Genomic DNA, 19,435 nt, shown 5'->3' with positions numbered 1-19,435 from the left:
TTGTGTGATAAATGTTAGCTCTTTCACAAGCCTCGATTCTGTATACAAACTAGAGCTTCCAGGGAAGCAGAACTCAACTGAACTGACTGGACAACTTTAAAGTAGGTCAGTTGTCTGTACTAGATTTGACTTAAATGAAAAGCCAACAACCTTGTGTAATAATTTTAACATGCGATAGCAACCTACCTTGTGTGGTAAGAGTCTCGCACACCAAGTTTGATCAAAATCCATAAATATTTGTGGACGTTAAAGTCTTAACGTCGTTTCGGAGCTGAAAACAATATGGCGGCCTATGGCGGCCATTTTGATACGGATCGGGTTGGAATGCAATAGCAGCCTACCTTGTGTGGTAAGGGTTAAACATTCTAAGTTTGATCAAAATCTGTTAATATTTGTGGACGCTAGAGTGTTAACGTCGTTTTCATGACCAAAAACAAAATGGTCGCCTAAGTCCGCCATTTTTCAACGGATCGGGCTGAAATGTAATAACAACCTGGTCCTTTGGGTAAGGATGCTGCATGTCAAGTTTGATCAGAATCGGTTGATATTTGTGGACGCTGGAGTGTTAACGTCGAAAGGTTAACGGACGACAGACGACGACGACAGACAACGGACGCTGGAGGGTTCAGTATGTGATGAACTCAACTGGACAGTAGTCCAGTTGAGTTAAAAACAAAAAAACAAATCTGAAGTCGGATAGAGTTCTGAGTTGCATCATCAGTTTGCCTAGTTTTATGATCATTTCCACCACAGAAGGTGGACGGAGGTTATGCTTTCACCACTGTTTGTTTGTCTGTTTGTTTATCTGTCTGTAAGCAGGATATTTCAAAATGCTCTGGCCTGATTCAGACGAAAGATGGTGGACCGGATGGGTGTGTGACAAGGAAGAATTGATTAGATTTTGGTGAAGAACTGGATCCAGACACTATAATTTTTAAAGTGATTCTTCACCACTCAGAGGTGGGACCAAAAATGATGGATAGAATGATATCGATATCTCAAAATGTTCTGGACGGATTCGGACGAAACTAGGTGGCTGAGTTGGGTAGGTGACAACAACAAGCCGATTAGATTTTGGTTGAGGTACGGATGCAGAGCGGCCGATCAGTGGGGTACAAAATGTAAACTGTTCAGCCTGGCAGAGGTATGCGCTCTACCTGGTGCTGTTGTCGTTACCCTCCACACCATCCTGTCAAGGACTGCAGTTTCAATCACCGACAGACTTTGACTTTATCAGGCAAGTCAAGAAAAAGTTGGTAACTAAAGCGAGTGATTACAAAAGCAGAGATGCAAAGCAGATTGCAACATTGTAAGGCGAGGAAAAAGATAAATTACGGGAATAAGCAACTCCAGACGTCAATGTTTTGGAATCTCCAATGCTTATTGTGAAAGTCCACTCGACAAACCAGTGCGTGCCGGAAGGTGCAACTCAGATGGAACAATGAAGCCTACAAATATCGGCAGACACAACTTGGGTTTCTTATCAAATCTATTTATATGGGATTGTGATGTGTTCAAGACTGTAGAAACTGAGAGCACTACCTCAAGAATTAGAAGCCAAGTTTCCCACTTCCTGATAGAGCGAAGTTTCTCGTTTCCTAATGAATTTTGACATTTTATCTCACCGTTAAGATAAATGACTCACAATCGGCATGTGCAAACTACCAAGATAGCCAGGATTCGAGGACATTTCTTTATGGGGACATCCGCTCACCTGCACCATAATATAATATACACAAGCTTTATGAACATTACTTGTATTAGAAGGCAGGCAGTGTACACTTGCTTGTGGCCAAAACGGAAGGGATTAATCCAACACTGATAATCTCTTAGTTGTACCATGTCAGAGTGGCTGGTCAAATGGTAGTGATACAAAATTGCAGAATCTTCTTCATCAAATAAATCAGCACCTTACTTAGCATGTCATAAGTATTGAGAGTGGCACCAACAGAGTGGCAAAGAAGGTTGCTGAAAAAGTTACATCCCTCACCTTGCCAATCTCCTTGTGGAAGTTATCTTCAATGCATGCAAGGTTCTGAAACATGTTTACGTACATGCCAACACGACTGTCAAAACAAAACAAAAAGCAGGAAAACAGGACGTTTCACACGTTGATGTATCTCCAAACTCCCCCTTTCCCTTCCCTTCCCTCCCCTCCTCTCCCGTATAAAGGCATCAGCACAGTGCATATTTCCAAAAGGAACAGCTGACAACTATTGTGCAAGCAGTTAAAAACAACAATTTTTGTCATGGTACACAGCCAACATGAGTCATATCTCAACAATTCCATACAGCTCTTCCCCATTGCTCTCCCCTACAATGATAAACAATGTGAATGTGCCAGGCAAAGAATGGATCATGTGACTGGTTGCTTGCATCAAAATTGTGTACTTCACTGAAGAGTCTGGTGATCACATTGCACAGTTGGCAGACCAAGAGAAATGCAAAGTATTTCTCAAACAAAAACTTTCATTCTTAAAATATCTTGTACGAGTTGTTAAATCTTAGAGCATATCGACTTTGGACCACGCGGTCAAGGCACATTGTACCTGGAACGGTAACCACGTGAACTACAAATGATCCGTCTGACAGTTCAAATTGTGGCCAATGTCACATAGTTAGCTGTACATTTTACAAAGATGGTGAATCCCTTTTAATTTAAAGGTATTCTGGGTATTGTTACCTCCGCCAAACAAGGTAGAGGAGGTTGTTTTAACCCCAATTTGTCTGTCTGTTTGTTTGTCTATGAAGAGGAAATCTCAAAAGGGTGTGGATGGATTCAGACAAAATTTGGTGGACAGATTGGGTGTGAGACAAGGACACACTGATTAGATCTCGGTGAACATCCGAATACTACAATTGCTTGAGCGATTCTTCACCATTGAGAGATTGGGCCAAAAGATGATGGACTGAATAGCACGATATCTCAAAAAGTTGACGGATTCGGATGAAACTTGGTGGATGAGTTGGGTATATAACAAGAACGAGCAGATTGAATTTGGGTTATGGTACGGATGCAGATTCAGCCTATCAGTGGGCTATACAAAACAAACTGTTCAGCCTGGCAGAGGTACACGCTCTACCGAGTGTCGTTATAGTTTCCGCAATCTTACGTGATGAGATGAGATTTACAATACTCTTTATACAGCGTCTGTACTGCCAAAGCAGGATCTTGGCAAGGTTTATACTGGGTAGTTTGCCTTTGCCTTACCACCACTCAGGGCAGGAGCTTGTAGTTTGCGCAAAGTGTCAGCGATAGCTCACCGACTCTTCACGGACAATAACGTGGAACCTTTGACCACCATACAAGACCAGTAGTGGGAGACAGGAAACCGAGTTTAACATCCATCCAAAGGATGGCACACATACATTGATGCTTTTCCCTGCCTGTGAAATACCTGGATGGCAGTTTATAGCCGAGTAGGAATTCAAACCCAGGCTAGGCAGCTCAGAGGCAAGTGTGCGTACCTTGAGGATATCCTGCCCGCCGCAGACTTACATTAGCATATGGAATAGGCAGATTATGCTGCTTCATGACATGCTCTGCTTGCAGTTTTAACTTGAAATCTATTTCCCTTGGTCCAAAAGTAAAGCCCTGCAGATGCTCACTTGTTATGCATTAACAATTAAATTTACGGAGAACCACAAAAAACCCCAATGGAAGAATTTGTAGACAATGCTTTAATTTGTGCAGGTGAAATGATGGCAACTCCCTGTTGACGGTTCCAGTCGCTGGGATGAATCTCTGATGCTGAATTTGAGATGTGGGCAAATTCTGATTGAAGGCCGCTAACATTTTTCCCAGAGGAAGCGACCTGGCCTCAAACCACTCAACACAAGGTCCAATTCCTCGCACAGGATTTCAGGATTAATCCAGCCGGAAGCTGTGTTTGTTTTTTTAAAGTACACGATGCTTGGACTTCAGTCTTCTCAAGAAATCTCATCACCATCACTTCTCAGTGCCACTTTGATGTCCTCTAACAGGTTTCTTCATTCTTATCTTTCCTTAGTGAATTGGAATACCTGCTCAAGAAGACCGACCGCTATCTTGTAGGTTATTTCCTTGTAACGCTGCCCCTATTCACGCTTGGCTTCCCGATTGGCTCCCCCACCACAGGTGAGCAACCAGCTCTTTAGGAACGGCCCTTACCCACAACTTGATGCAGCTACTCAGCCTACTCGACAGCTACTCGACACAAAGTCACTGCATTTACACATTCATCACTGTCTCCTTGGAAAACATTAGCTCGAACACTTATCTCATCTGCTCGGTGACTTTCAATTGCACCTGAGCAAACTGCTTCTCCCTATGGCTGTCGAGATGCTTGCAATGTTCCACAGAACTCGTCTTTATATGCAGCTTCTGGAGTGCCAGCATACAGCACTTGTATACACTGCATAGCACCACAGCCGTGCATTCCTGCAAGTACTTTCAACGTGTCAGCCAATCATGTACACAGTGCTACAAAACAAACGCCTGTTGTTCACGCATAACAAATGCAAAGCTTTGCTTCACGATTACAGCCACACTCGGTGCTAGGAAATGACATACCATGTGGATGGCCTTACTGCAGCACACAACTCTCACATCCCTTCAACCATCAACACGGATGTGCCTGGTGGCTACTAATAAAGTGCTGCAGGTTCATGGTGGCATGACATAGTTGGATGTATGGGTTGTCTCTGCTGCCAGCTATGAAGGCCCATTGGCAGCGTGATGCAGTAATCCGACATTCCAATGAATAATCTTTTCTATCAACAACAAACCCCCTCCACAGCACCCAAACCTACCCAAACCTACCCTATCATTTTCTCCTACACATATTAAAGCATTGTTTACAAATTCTTCCATTGGGGTAGGTTACTAGCAAGCCACTACGTTCCCTTTAATCTCCTTTCCTACTTTTCATTCATCGCATTCCCTATCTTCTCGCATCCGCCTGTTGTTACGAAACCTCTGTGAACGTGATTCCGATATACCCTGCGTCACATCGCTCTTCTGAGAGCCTAGATTGTGTATACAAAATAAATAAGCGGTACTTATACACAATGAAGATCGTCACTAGTTTTTTTTGTTTTTTTTGTATACAAGATCGAGGCTCGTGAAAGAGCTAACATTAATCACACAAAAAGACCGACCGAACGAACATTAATCACACAAAACCGACACACAAAACACAAAAAACAAGGGGAGCGGCAGACAAGATGGGGAGAGAGGGGGAAGGACACAAAAGAGAGGGGGAAAGTGCAGATTTAAACCCCTTAACTTTTAAAGATTTATTGTGGAATTATTTGTTATGCATCCTTTAATTGCAAATATTCAAATACATTAGATTCCTCATACAATGCATTGAGAGAGAGGGGGCAAAGATGTACAACTTAGGATAACAGGATAGTTAAAGTCAATGTATATATGTGCCAGGAAAAAATAACTTTAAAAATAAAACAAGAACAGTAGGAATTGAGATGAAAACACTTAATTGGATTTTGATGGATGAACCTTATACAAGCGTCTATAAACAAAACTGATACAATCGTCTCTTTGTATACTCGACACATGAAAGTTTACCTTTTTCATTAGAAAAAATGTCCAAAAAGGAAACGTTGCCCAATTCAACTCTGATATGAAAATTAATTGTCCTTTTCAATTTAATTTAATCATTGGAGTTTTTTTTTCACAAAAACACAAGGGAAAGACTTTTTTTAAAATTAATTGGCTTGCTGGAATTTCACCAAACAGTTGGATCACCGACTCACAGCAATCCTTGTCATGCTGTGTAGGCTGTGCAATCCATCATACCAAAGGGGATCTTTGTTTTTAGTTTTTTCCCTAAACAATAAGAGCCAAATATGGTGGACTATATAGTGTACGACACAAAGAAAAACGGTTATGAAAATTTGCTGTGACTGTTGCTTTAACCTAGCCTGTGAATCAACAAAGATGTCAATAGTACTCCTATTTTTTCTACTGAAGCTACTATTTTTGCATTTTGAAGTTTCAATATTCTGAAGCTACTATTTTTGTATTTTGAAGCTACTATCGCAAAAAAAAATTCCAGCAAGTCTCCTAAACATTTATGCCAAAACGTAAGTGAGGATTCATGGTTATGCTATAGAATCGAGATATTTCCCTTGCTAAGTAAGTGTTGGCATCTTGTACCAGGTGCCTGAAATGTTACTAAAACACAATTTTCGAAAAAGGTACCGTACACAGATCCAAGAGGAACTAGAACGACACTCAGTAGAGCACATACCTACACCAGGTTGAAGGTTTACATTGTTGAAGAAAGATTGAAGAGAAGATCCCACTGATAGGCTGGATCTGGACCTGACCCAAAATCGAATCAGCTTGTTCTTGTCACCTAACCAACTCATCCACCTAGTTTCATCATAATCCGTCCACAAAGTTTTGCAATATCATGTTATATATCGTTTTTGGCCCCATCACTCAATGGTGGAAAAACACTTGAAAAATGTAAAATTGTAGTATCAGGATCTGGATCTTCACCAAAATCTAATCAATTCATCCTTGCTACACACTCAACCTGTCCATCAGGTTTCATCCAAATTCGTCCATAATGTTTTGAGATATCCTGCTAACAAACAGACAAACAAACTAGAAATCGGTCAGAGACCGAGGACTTGCTGGGAATTTACTTCTTTTTTTTTTCCAGGGGTGTTGGTTCGAAGGGAATCGGATAATGTTTGACAGAGATATTGGTTAAAAAACTATTTTTGACCTTGAGTTTGACCTTTTAAGGTCACTCAAGGTCAAAGGTCATGGTGCCAAATTAAATGTCGTATGTGACTTCCTATATGTCAGTAACAGTAAGTGTATGCATATCTCTAGTACTTTTAGAGTTATAATGGTTTGAAATATATTTTAAATGAAAACTCGACCCCCCTGATTTCACGTTTTGGGTGACCTGGAGCTTGACCTTGGGCCTAGAGAGTAAAAAATTGGGCACAGTCTATTCCAGGACAAGGCAAATACGTGTGTAAAGTATGGCGATGCTATGTGCAACGATGTAGACGTAGTACTGCGCACAAACAGACAAACAGACAGACCTCCATCCACCTTCAGTGGCAGATGTAACAATGGATTTTCTCAACCTAAAGCTCATAAAATCCATCGATTTATTATTGTCTGCTGGTGCAGACCATCACCAGTCCTCAACAGACAGAAGTATGTGGTTGAACTTCAAGGTGATCATAATGCTTATGCTAGGTCCCCACAATCTGTTCATTACCTCCGCCACTGAAAGTGGAAAGAGTTTATGTTTTCACCCCTCCTTGCCTGTCTGTCTGTCTGTCTGTCTGTCTGTCATGGATGTATTTGGACGAATCTTAGAGGACAGGTCGGGTGTGTGACAAGGACGGATTGATTAGATATTGGTGAAGATTTGAATCTGGATATGGCCTATCAATGGGATACAAAATATCAATGGGTTCAGCCTGGCAGAAGTATGCACTCTACCGAGTGAAATTCCAGTTTTGTACGAGATGGTAAATTTCCTCTTGAGGAAGGATGTGTCATTAGGGAAAAACAAATATTGATGCAAATGCAAAAGGCTGGTAGAAACGTAAAAGGATGTGCATCATTCTTCAAGCTTTTTCCATTTACATAAAAAGCAAGTGCTCAAAAAAGTCCTGTTTGAAATGAGGCATTGGAATGTCACTCGTCAACAATTCCTACAATTCCAATGCCTTCTTTCTGGTACTGTAAAACTTTGCTGATGTATAGGTCTTTGGATCACCTGTTCCATAAAATGGGTAGTTCCTCCTGCAGCTCAGAGTTGATCTCTTCAAACACCTTCTGCACTTTTTGGAACTCTTCATCTGCCTGTAAATGCAAAATGTAAACACTGTACCCAGCGTGATGGCAGACAAGAGCATTGATGAATCCATAAACACGATATAACAATGCAGTAAAGTTGGTTATTCATCAAAATGGTCAGGTGCTTGAGAGGAGGTAGTGAGAAGAAATAATACAAATAAATCACAGCACGCGCACTTTAGTCAGCTTTGCCTCGTCCTGCTTTTTCGCTTGCTGAAGGCCAGCCATGTGGTGCCGAGCACTGTCATAGTCCACCAGCTTGCGGCTTCGCTTTGCTATTCGAGCCTGTTCAAAAGTAGCGCAATAGTCCCGCATTTAGTACATCTCACCAGTACAAAATCCTCCGCTGTTTCTATCTGCACAGAGTACAAAATATGCAAAATGTGATCACAATAGTGAAATCAAGGCCAACATAATCTGCTCCCACAATGACTAACAAAAAACCCAACATCTCTTAGGTTGAATGCAAACTGGTATTTCAGTGCAGGAAAACAAAAACATAATATGAAATCTTCAGAGGTTGTGGCATAACAATGCTCCCATGGGTGTGATGGCTAAGCATAAAATTTAGAACAGTCTTGATGACTCAAACAGCCTTCTCCTGCATCAAAATGACTTTGTACTTTCACAATGGAAATACGATTGTTCTCAATTGATAATAAGCAGCAAAAAAGGCAGTGTTTGAATTTGGTCCTTAGTTTGCTTTCCCTCACTGTAGATGCTGATCTATAAAATGTCAACTATGATCAGGTTCTCAAACAATTGTACTTATTCACCACTTTTGGTGAAAAATCTTAGTTTCCTGTCCTTATCGATCATTTCAAAAGAAAGATGCAGCTGAGCTGCCCAAGTTGGTGAGAATGGTCAGGTTAATATCATGTACTGCCACTGCCAATTGGATATTTGAGTAAACTCGTGATATTACAAAGCTGGATCAAATTGTATTAAATTTTTTAATATGATAAATATGTTTTTGGAAGAAGAGCCTGGTTGTTGCAATGCATTGGATCGACAGAAGGTTGGTTGAAGTATGTTAACTGCCATGGGAGGCAAGGAGAAGCAGATTTTTGGCAGTTAACCCTTTGGCTGAGCAAAGAGAGTGGTGGTACCATGACTACAAAGATGCTGCCACTTCGATATGGATATTAGGCATTGGATAAATCTTAAACTACAATAACGTACACATTAAGTGGTAAGTGCGATAAGCAAGTTCAACATTATTTTGCATTTTTTATACAATGTAGTCAACTTTAGATTTCTACGTACAAGTGTACATGCATACATGCATGCATATGTTAACGGCACCTTGATGTCAGGGAACTGCGCCAGGTAGTTCTCCAAAGAGATCAAAGCCTGTCCCTCAAGCTTTTCATGATAGTCGTCCCAGAGGAGTGAAGACATCTGCCATACATATGCCATCATAATTAGCAGGCTCGTAGTCCAAACTCAAGCAAAAGCTTTGCCAATACCACAATCACAACAATATCTCGAGTCAAACAAGGTGTTGGATGATGTGGTGAAAAATGGTTTCACTAAAGAAACAATATTTCACGAAAGAAACAAAGAAACAATATTGTTTTTTGGCTAACAAAATATTTTTTTACCGACAAAATATTGTTTTTTGCCAACGAAATCGTTTTTTGCCGACAATATTGTTTTTTTTGCAGACAAAATAGTGTTTTTTTGCCAACAAAATATTGATGTTTTTTTGGAAACAAAATATTGTTGTTTTGCCTACAAAATGTTTTTCTGCCGACAAAAAATGTTTTTTTTGCTGACAAAATAGGTTTTTTGCCAACAAAATATAGTTGTTTTTTGCTGACAAAATATTGTTGTTTTCGCCGCCAAAATATTTTTTGCCAAAATATTGCTTTTTGGTTGACAAAATTGTTTTTTGGCAACACAATATTGTTTTTTACTGACAAAATGTTTTTCTGCCGACAAAATATTGTTGTTTTTTGCTAAAATAGTTTTTTTTTGCCAAAAAAATTGTTTTTTGCCTGATGCAATTAAATTACAATATGACAAAATACAGCATACCCTGCTTCCAATATGTTGATTATACACAAGTCCACATTCTTTTCAATTGCATTCTTCACTCCAATTCGTCAAGACAGCTGCTCACCACCATTTCAGATCCTCCACAATCCAAAACCATGATGTTTTCTATCCCCATTAACCCTCCCCAACCCCAAGATTTCTTTCTGTAACCATCTTGTCCACTGCATGTGTCCTCCCCTATTCCTCCTTTCTCTCCATATCCCTTCTTTGTGCAAGTCTTCCTCTATTTTGTCCTTTAACTCTGCTGTTGATGTATTCCCCACGCCCTCCCCCACCCCACATCTCCCTCTCTTTCTACTGTTCCTTTTGTTCTGTTATGTCCTGATACATTATATGTTCCAGCTCCTCCACAAGCCTCTACTTTGTATACAAAAACGAAGTTGAAACTGATGGAAGAGCCAGACAACAAAAGGTTAAATGTCAATGCACTTGCAACAGAGTCGAGGGCTCAGGGGAACAAAGGGTGCACAGATAAACAAGAACAATGGAGAAAAGGTAACAAGTAAACAGAGGTGTAAGGTCGTCGAGAATAGAATGAATAATGGGTTGGCATGGGAACAGCACATGTCAGCAGTGAGCCACCAATTTAAAACAATGGTGTGAAGGATGACACTGGATGGACTCACACAAACAAGAGGAGGTGAACTAAGCAATGGTGTAGTCTTACCAGAGCGCACCGGAGTGCCACTCTGGCACCTCAATCAATCCAAGGCAGGGCTTAGCTCGGCAACAGTTTAAAAAAAAAAAAATTAACAAAAACATCACCCACATTCACAATGATCGGTTGAGTTATTGGGCTTCTTTGTGCTTTCATGGCCATAAAATTGGGGTCAAGGCTTGTCGAAAAGCTTGGATATGCCAATACATTGGACACTTTGTCTAGGGAGCGAAATTATAACAATACAGGCTTTTGGCAACACAGACCAGTATGAATGGCCGAATACAGCGTGGTCCAGACTTTCAACGCAGACTTTCAACCTTTTTATATTGTTGAAATCTGGGTTGAACAGTGATGTGGCTGTTGTCATGAAGAATGGTTATCACGTTGTCCGTGCAAAGGTAGGCCTATAGTACATCAATGACATGGACTCATGTTGACAAAACAGATAAGTATGACATTGTACATGTTAAAATCATGCCTATCTACTTTGCCATCTCCTTCAATGCTCTCGGATGTATATCCTGCCCAAAATCTTTATCTTCTTTCGGCAATTCCAAGAAAGACCCCAAATAATGTGAAAGCCAACTAAATAACTAATACAGGCAGACGGAACACCCGGTTTAACATCCATCCGAGAGACGGCACCGCACACACATTGATGAATTACGCTGCCTGTAAAACAGCGGGATCACAGTTTATAGCCGGGTCGGGATTCAAACCCAAGCTAGACAGCCAAGAGGTGCGTGTGCATACGTCTAGGCCATCCCATCAGCCCTTACTCACGGTGCTAAATATATATATATTTTTTTATTAAACTTCTCTTATTTCTTAAATTCCATAGTTTTGTCGAAAAACGGTGGTTAGAGACTAAATGAACAAACTTTTTCTTAAAAGGGGGATTCTGATTTGTAAGATTAAGTGTATGTGTATTAACTATTAAGCTTTTGTTTATCATGGTAAAATGTGTGTATTTCATTTATCACTAATTTTCGGGACTCAAATGGTTAGTGTCATGTTAAAATTTGATGACATCACGTTGGCGATGACCTGGAGACCTGAATTTGATGACCTGGTGATGACGTCACGGCCGACACATTTTCGCAGGGCTCCGGTACTTCAAAATTTGACACTGCACCAATGACAACCTTGCATTTGGAGAAGGTTACAAGAAATGAGTTAATGGATGCAGAAGTGTGACCAGAAGAGGTTGGGGAGGAAAGAGGTGGGGAAGGAGGTGTTGAGCTCTACACACTGTACCTTCAACCAATATTGTAAAGCCACGGACATATGACAAAACGGAGCATGGCTGACATTTTCCATGATCAAGGGTAAAACATTTTACAATTATACACAACATTTCAAGGTACGTGGAACATGTTGTTGTATGGCATACAGTAACGAACTTTGCTCTCGGACACAAAAGCATGCAGTTCAAGAAACTCGGTAAATGTTGGACTACGTATACATACACCGCTTTAAAGAATTGCTGCAAGGTAATGGCTATGGTATAGCTGTGCAGTGTTTGATTAGACAAAATAAATGTTGCTTGCCTCAACATTCGTATTAAGTTCCTCCTGCCCAGGCCAAGATGTGTCATAAAGCTCGATTAGGTCCTGATTCAACCGAGCACCAGCTTCTTGTAAAACTGTCACAAACAAACAGGAAGTGGAATGAGTCACACTGAAATGAATGTGGCCACCCCATATTTTTGAGGCAAACTCTGACCACAGTCAGTTCCTTCATCCTCCAAAAAAAGCAAAGCTCCCAGCAACACAAGATTTTGCCATCGTTCCATCATTTCACCATTTTCACTGCTGTGCCCCCATTGCATAAACATTCTTGAAGCATACCTTTGATAAAGCTTTCTGCCAAGATCAGAAGAAACATTTCAACAAGTTACCATTTTAAGGTCTAGTCCATGTCTGATCACATTTCATCAGGAAGGGAAACTATAAATAGTCACATAGTTGAGAATACATTTCACTCATCACTTAAAAGGCACTTTAAAAATTGCACCCGTGTCCAAAGGAAGCGGTTCAGTTTGGCATTTTAAATATGAAATAGCCAAAGCCTAGAAATGAACGAAACACTTTAGAATTACCATTTATAACCATTAAGAATTATCCTTTAGAATTACCCATTACAATAACCCTTTAGAACCCTCTAGAATTACCCTTTAGAACCCATTATAATTACCCTTTAGAACCGCCTAAAATTAACCTTTAGAACCCTCTAGAATTACACTTTAGAACCCCTTACAATAAAACACGGTGGGCCAAAAAGGTTCTTCTTCATTTTTTTGACAGATGGATGGACGGAAGGAAGGAAGGACATAGCTAAATATTGAAGCGGCTTCACTGCTTAAAACGTCAACATTATGATTTACAGTACAACACAGGTTGGCTTAGCCTGGTGTTGCAAGGTGTTGTTAACTTAGCCTGGTGTTACACACAAGCCTGGTGTTGGCTTAGCGGTTAGGGTGCCGGCTTGGGATCCTCGGGTCCTGGGTTCGAATCCCGGTCGATCGCTGAATTAACGCCAGGGGGGTTGACTCAGCCTGTCATCCTTCCGAGGTCGGCAAATTGAGTACCAGTTCACTGGGATGAATGATCCCGGTGTGTACCCCGGTTTAGAATAGGTACACCGTGTCCTATTTTACATTGCATTGTAAAATAGGACACGCCAGGGGGGTTGACTCTGCTGTTGCTTGCCTCAACAACAAGGTGTACCTATTACCATCGATGACCTGGTGATCAGCATACAGCAGATAGAACAGCAGACAGACAGAGTTCATGTAGCTTGAACTCCTAGGTCTCATCTGCCTTACTCAGCGCATCGTAAGAGGCGACCAAGGGTTGGCCTCAGGAAGGGCATCCGGCCATAAAAGCATTGCCTCAAACAGGGAACCATGATTGTCATGGGGCCCGCAAGGCTAACCCCCGCTCTAGCGGGGAAAAATGGCCTTAAAACGATCATTCATTCATTCATATATTCATTCACAGGCAGGCCAGGCAGGACAAGTGGTAAAATACAGTCACAAGAAATCTCCCCATTATGCATATATCAAAGCAAAGCAAGTCCCTTAGATCTGTAACCTTTTATTGCTGCAAGGTATGCACGAAGGTCTCTGCACAACCGGCTACCCTCCAACTATGGTGGGGTGGGGGGAGGTGTGAAGGTGATCAGATTAACAGGAAAACAAGCTTCAACATTTGATCATTCATTCATTGCACATGTAACAGTTGATCAATCAATGATCAACAAATAACATCAGGATGATCAATGATTGGCAGGGTTAACAAGCACACACACAGCAGATGCAACACGCAGCAGCAGACTGACGCAACACACAGCAGAATGATGGAACACGCAGCAGATTGATGGAATACGCAGCAGGCAGATGCAATGAAATGGAAAACCAAATACTACATTGGAGTCATCAGAAGGATCCCGAATAAGCAAAGATGGATTCATCAGGAGGAACCTGGATAGGATTAGGGTTTCAGCCGCTACTCCACAACCCTCAATCCCATCCTGGCGAGCCAAGTGAACCTTGCAGAAAAATCTCTGCAATAATTAACTTCTCCTTGGACAGATAGATGAAGAAAGAGAAAAAGAAAGAACAAGCAAGAATTAGAATGAACAACGAGAAATGTGAAAACGTAGAGAGAAATTGAAAGAAACAAAGATCCTTAAGTCCTTGCCCGAGCTCCTTCCCTTAACTCCAAGCCCCAACAAGCCCCAACAAGCCCCAACTCCCAGCCCTAACTCCTAGCCCTAACTCCTAGCCCTAACTCCTAGCCCTAACTCAGCCCTAACTCCTAGCCCTAACTCCTAGCCCTAACTCCTAGCCCTATCTCCTAGCCCTATCTCCTAGCCCTATCTCCTAGCCCTAACTCCTAGCCCTAACTCCTAGCCCTAACTCAGCCCTAACTCAGCCCTAACTCCTAGCACTAACTCAGCCCTAACTCAGCCCTAACTCAGCCCTAACTCCTAGCCCTAACTCAGCCCTAACTCAGCCCTAACTCCTAGCCCTAACACCTAGCACTAGCTCCTAGCACTAGCTCCTAGCCCTAGCTCCTCGCGGCTCCTAGCCCTAGACGAAAGATGTTGGGAAGAACCCAGATAGATAGATTTCAGCATTACTTCCTCAGGCAAAAACGCAGCAACAGCTACAAGCTACCAGCGGTCCACACGCACATTCCAACACACAGCAGACAGACACAACACGCAGACAGACACAACACACAGACAGACACAACATGCAGACAGACAGACACAACAAGCAACAGACAGCAGACACAAAATGCAGCAGACAGATGCAACACATAGCAGACAGAAGACACAACATGCAGCAGACAGACACAACAGACAGCAGACACAACATGCAGCAGACACAACATGCAGCAGACAGACGCAACATGCAGCAGACAGCAGATGCAACACGCAGCAGACAGATGAAACACACAGCAGACAGCAGATGCAACATGCAGTAGAAGATGCAAAATGCAGCAGATAGACGCAACATGCAGCATACAGACACAACATACAGTAGACAGACAGACAACACGCAGCAGACAGCACATAAAAGCCAACACACCTGCTGTTGGTTGAAGCGCTGCACCAACTCCAGAAACAGATCATCCTTGGTCTCATCTGCCTTCCCCAGCCGCTGCAAAACCTAAATGCAATCCAAATAAACTGTAAACAATGCTTTACATGGACAATTACAATCATCACCATAACAACTACCCAAACCCCACCCCTTTCCGGACCCCACTCCTCCAAACCCTAGAACCAATAAATAAATAAATAAACTTGACAAGTCAGGAGAGACGATGGTTCACGAGCGAGCGGTATTCAATGACAAAGGACGGACTATAACCGAAACAGGCCCAGACAGGCCAGGCCCAGAAATGTCAAAACGAAGGTTACTGACCTTGAAATTAGATAGAAAATAATGTATAATCAGTTATGAGGTTAGTTAGCCACACAATACCGAAAAATCGGTTCGATTCCGACAACCTTGAAAATTTGACCTTTGTGACCTTCAAAGGTCAAAGGTCGAAGATCCTGAAATTTGTTGGAAAACCTGTATTTCATGATGTATGTGATAATATAAGATCATGTATGACATTTCACCCTAATCAGGAAGCGAACAATGTCATAAAACCATCAAAAATCGACTTTTCTAAATTTCGTGACCTTGTGACCTTGACCTTGGGGCGAAAATGAAAAATCGAGCTCCGTGGGGCTAGACACATGACATTGGCCTAACCAAATATCGAAACCCCTGTCAGATTCCACCAAACCCCTCGGAGAAGATGTAGCTTGAACTCGATTACCCCCTAAAAGGACATCTTTTACGGGCGTGGCTCCGCCCACAATGGGCGCAATACGCCCACTCTAGGCAGGACACCACTAGATCATGATATCAACCTCCCACCCAAGTTTCATCAAGATCAGATGATATCATCGGGTAGTTTTGCTGCGGACACACAGACACACACCCATTACGAATATAGTGGTCACTGTTTGATAACTCGTGAAACAATTATTCACGATTGCAAATTTCAGTTCAGAACAGTCAAACAGCATGGTGGATGTGACAGCAGAATACAGACAGAGCCTTACAATTGCGTTTGAAATAAGAGGGAATCTATTTATTACGAAAGCAGATACGGCAGAAAGTTTGACCCCATGTGCTCCCAATATCCCCCCCTTACCATGCACGAATCTCCTCCAAAAAGTTTCCTTTCTCTCTTGAATTCCCCCAGGTGTGAAAAAGTTTCGTTTTTGCATTAATCTATTTCCCCGCAGAGCGAGCTCATGTAGGAAGGGGTTGATGATGATGATGTATCCAAATGATGATGTATATAAATGATGACGTATATATAAATGATGACGCATCCAAATGATGATTTATCCAAATGATGATTTATCCAAATTATGTATCCAAATGATGATGTATCCAAATGATGACGTATCCAAATGATGACGTATCCAAATGATGACGTATCCAAATGATGACGTATCCAAATGATGACGTATCCAAATGATGATTTATCCAAATGATGATTTATCCAAATGATGTATCCAAATGATGATGTATCCAAATGATGTATCCAAATGATGATGTATCCAAATGACGATGTATCCAAATGATGATGTATCCAAATGATGACGTATCCAAATGATGATTTATCCAAATGATGTATCCAAATGATGATTTATCCAAATGATGTATCCAAATGATGACGTATCCAAATGATGATTTATCCAAATGATGTATCCAAATGATGATGTATCCAAATGACGATGTATCCAAATGATGATGTATCCAAATGATGACGTATCCAAATGATGATTTATCCAAATGATGATTTATCCAAATGATGATGTATCCAAATGACGATGTATCCAAATGATGATGTATATAAATGATGATGTATATAAATGTTGATATATATAAATGTTGATATATATAAATGATGATGTATATAAATGATGATGTATATAAATGTTGATGTATATAAATGATGATGTATATAAATGATGTTGTATATAAATGATAACGTATATAAATGATGACGTATATAAATGATGACGTATATAAATGATGATGTATATAAAGGACGATGTATATAAATGACGATGTATCCAAATGACGATGTATCCAAATGAGGATGCATCCAAATGACGATGTATCCAAATGACGATGCATACAAATCATGATGTATACAAATTATGATGTATACAAATCATGATGTATACAAATTATGATTTATACAAATCGTGATGTATGCAAATCATGATGTATACAAATTATGATGTATACAAATCATGATGTATACAAATGACACAGTGAGTACAAGCAAGACATCAAATCGCACATATCAGTGTACAGCAGACAGAAGTGTACTTTAACATAAACACACAAGGACATTAGTACTGGATAGACAAAGAACAAAGCAGATATGATTTCAATTTGTGTTTCCAGCATCATGAGTCTGTGGTACCAAACACCAGGCAAAACCATATTGAGAAAGAAGAACCACTGCAGAGTCCGTAGAGCGTCTTCACGCTTCAGACACATGTGGTTGCCGGGGCAGTTTGTCATTGGCTCGAGGACGGGTCATCATTTCAACGCAGGATACTCCAATGGCTCATGCATCCCAGTAAGCTGGTACTCATTTTGCCCACCTCGGAAGGATGTTAGGTTGAGTCAACCCACCTGGTGTTATTTAACGGCAAGACAGGGGCTTTAACTGCAGACCCCATATTAAAGATCTTAAGCCAGGCACCTTGACCGTTAAGGCAACAACAGGCTCCAAACCATATGGCGGTTTTCTTTAACAAGTTGAGTCACCCGTTCAAGACCGGGTTATTTAGAATTCGGTAAACAATGAAGAACATTGAAGTTTAAAGCCATAACCAAATTAATTGAAGGGTGCAACACAGCAATGTTGGACCAAATGGTCACATTAAAAGTTTTATGGCGACGTTGACCTTCCACGTATTGGTCCAGGGGTATGGAATTGCATAGGAATAAAAAAAGGCATCAATCTTATTTGTATACACACACACACACACACACACACACACACACACACACACACACACACACACACACACACGTCTGTCGGAAAAAACAACCCCCATCGAGGTTGACCCCCTCAATCCCACCCCCCACCCCTACAAACAGAGCAAATAATAAATTACAATTAAAAAAAAAGATTGTGGGGCATCTGCCCAATCAATCAATCGTCACCTCTTATGCGAATCGCACAAACTTTAAGCCTTAAAGGATTCTCCATTACTCAACGAGCTCAATGACTCAACTCAATGACCTGATTCAATGAATCAGCGACACATGTGAAGGCAATCTTTTGCCTCCGCTGCTCTCACTGTCTGCTGTGTGTGCATCATTGAGGCCTTTTAAACCTTTTACTTGTTATTCTCATCACCGTTAGATCCAGTAATGTCTGAGCGTGGTTATTAACAAACAACACAAACTACCGTACTTAACCTCCATCTCCAACATCATCATGCAATACGTCATTTCAAGTTACTAATAATAATAGTAATAGGGAACAAAGTTTCTAATCCAAGACAGACACAGACACAGACACACAGACAGACAGACACACAGACACATACATATACATATGAACACACACAGACACACACACAGACACACACACAGACACACATATATACATATACACACACAGACACACACAGATACAGACACATATATACATATATACATATATATACACACACACACACACACACACACACACACACACACACACACACACACACACACACACACACACACACACACCAACGCCCACCTTCTCCTGCGCTCGACTCAGCCGCTTCTGCACGTTCCTCGCCAGGAGCCCCGCGGCGTGGCCGGCTCGGAGAGGCTCGGACATGGTCGCCGTCAGGGAAGAGCACGATCCAGCCGACCCGGACGAAGCAAGCCCTGGTAGTGGTAGAGCGGGCCGAGTGAACCCGCAGTGAGATCCGGGGGCGTCACTTCCTCAAGTTCGCGGGGCGGACGCGAGGGCTTCGATTTCGGGGGCAGGGGAGACTCGAGAAAAGTTTCCAGGAGGGGCGGGAGAGTTGGGATGGTGCAGGAACGGGGTCGAAAGTTTGTACAATGGGAGTTCAAACAGACAAAGAACTTCGACAAAGGCTTGAACGAAGTCCAAATTGTGTTCACGCTTTGTTTGTCCGTAAGGCAATGGTACTTGTTTGTACGTTTCGTGTCTTTACAATTGTCCAGCGTTGAAAGAGTCTTTGTTTGAGTCAGTGTTCCCTTTATGAGTCGCTACATCCTGTCTCGGTCTTGCTGACTTCTGGAC

At 41.5% G+C, this 19,435-nt stretch overlaps 1 protein-coding gene across 4 annotated transcripts in view; it reads right to left on the bottom strand.

Moving 5' to 3' along the window:
• LOC137433916 (uncharacterized) overlaps positions 1–19,435 on the bottom strand; it is a 50,258-nt gene that overhangs the window by 30,755 nt on the left and 68 nt on the right. Inside the window, exons 1-8 of one of the 4 annotated variants that reach the window (XR_013624347.1) lie at positions 18,920–19,119; positions 15,160–15,240; positions 13,655–13,709; positions 12,110–12,204; positions 9,143–9,238; positions 8,015–8,122; positions 7,758–7,843; positions 1,991–2,066 (exon numbers count right to left, since the gene is read on the bottom strand). Coding sequence is in view for 3 of the 4 variants with exons in the window: in XM_078783501.1 (XP_078639627.1) it covers positions 1,991–2,066; positions 7,758–7,843; positions 8,015–8,122; positions 9,143–9,238; positions 12,110–12,204; positions 13,655–13,709; positions 15,160–15,240; positions 18,920–19,003 (681 nt within the window). In the remaining variant the exon portion in view is untranslated. Of the gene's footprint in view, positions 1–1,990; positions 2,067–7,757; positions 7,844–8,014; positions 8,123–9,142; positions 9,239–12,109; positions 12,205–13,654; positions 13,710–15,159; positions 15,241–18,919 lie in introns of all 4 variants that reach the window. The other 3 variants (XM_078783501.1, XM_078783496.1, XM_078783505.1) reach the window with 3 other exon arrangements.

This window comes from Myxine glutinosa, chromosome 1 (assembly GCF_964187855.1).
Source record: "Myxine glutinosa chromosome 1, kmMyxGlut1.1, whole genome shotgun sequence".
NCBI lineage: Eukaryota > Metazoa > Chordata > Myxini > Myxiniformes > Myxinidae > Myxine > Myxine glutinosa.
The sequence above is the reverse complement of the archived record's forward strand: the minus strand, read 5'-3'. Positions and strand labels throughout refer to the sequence as shown.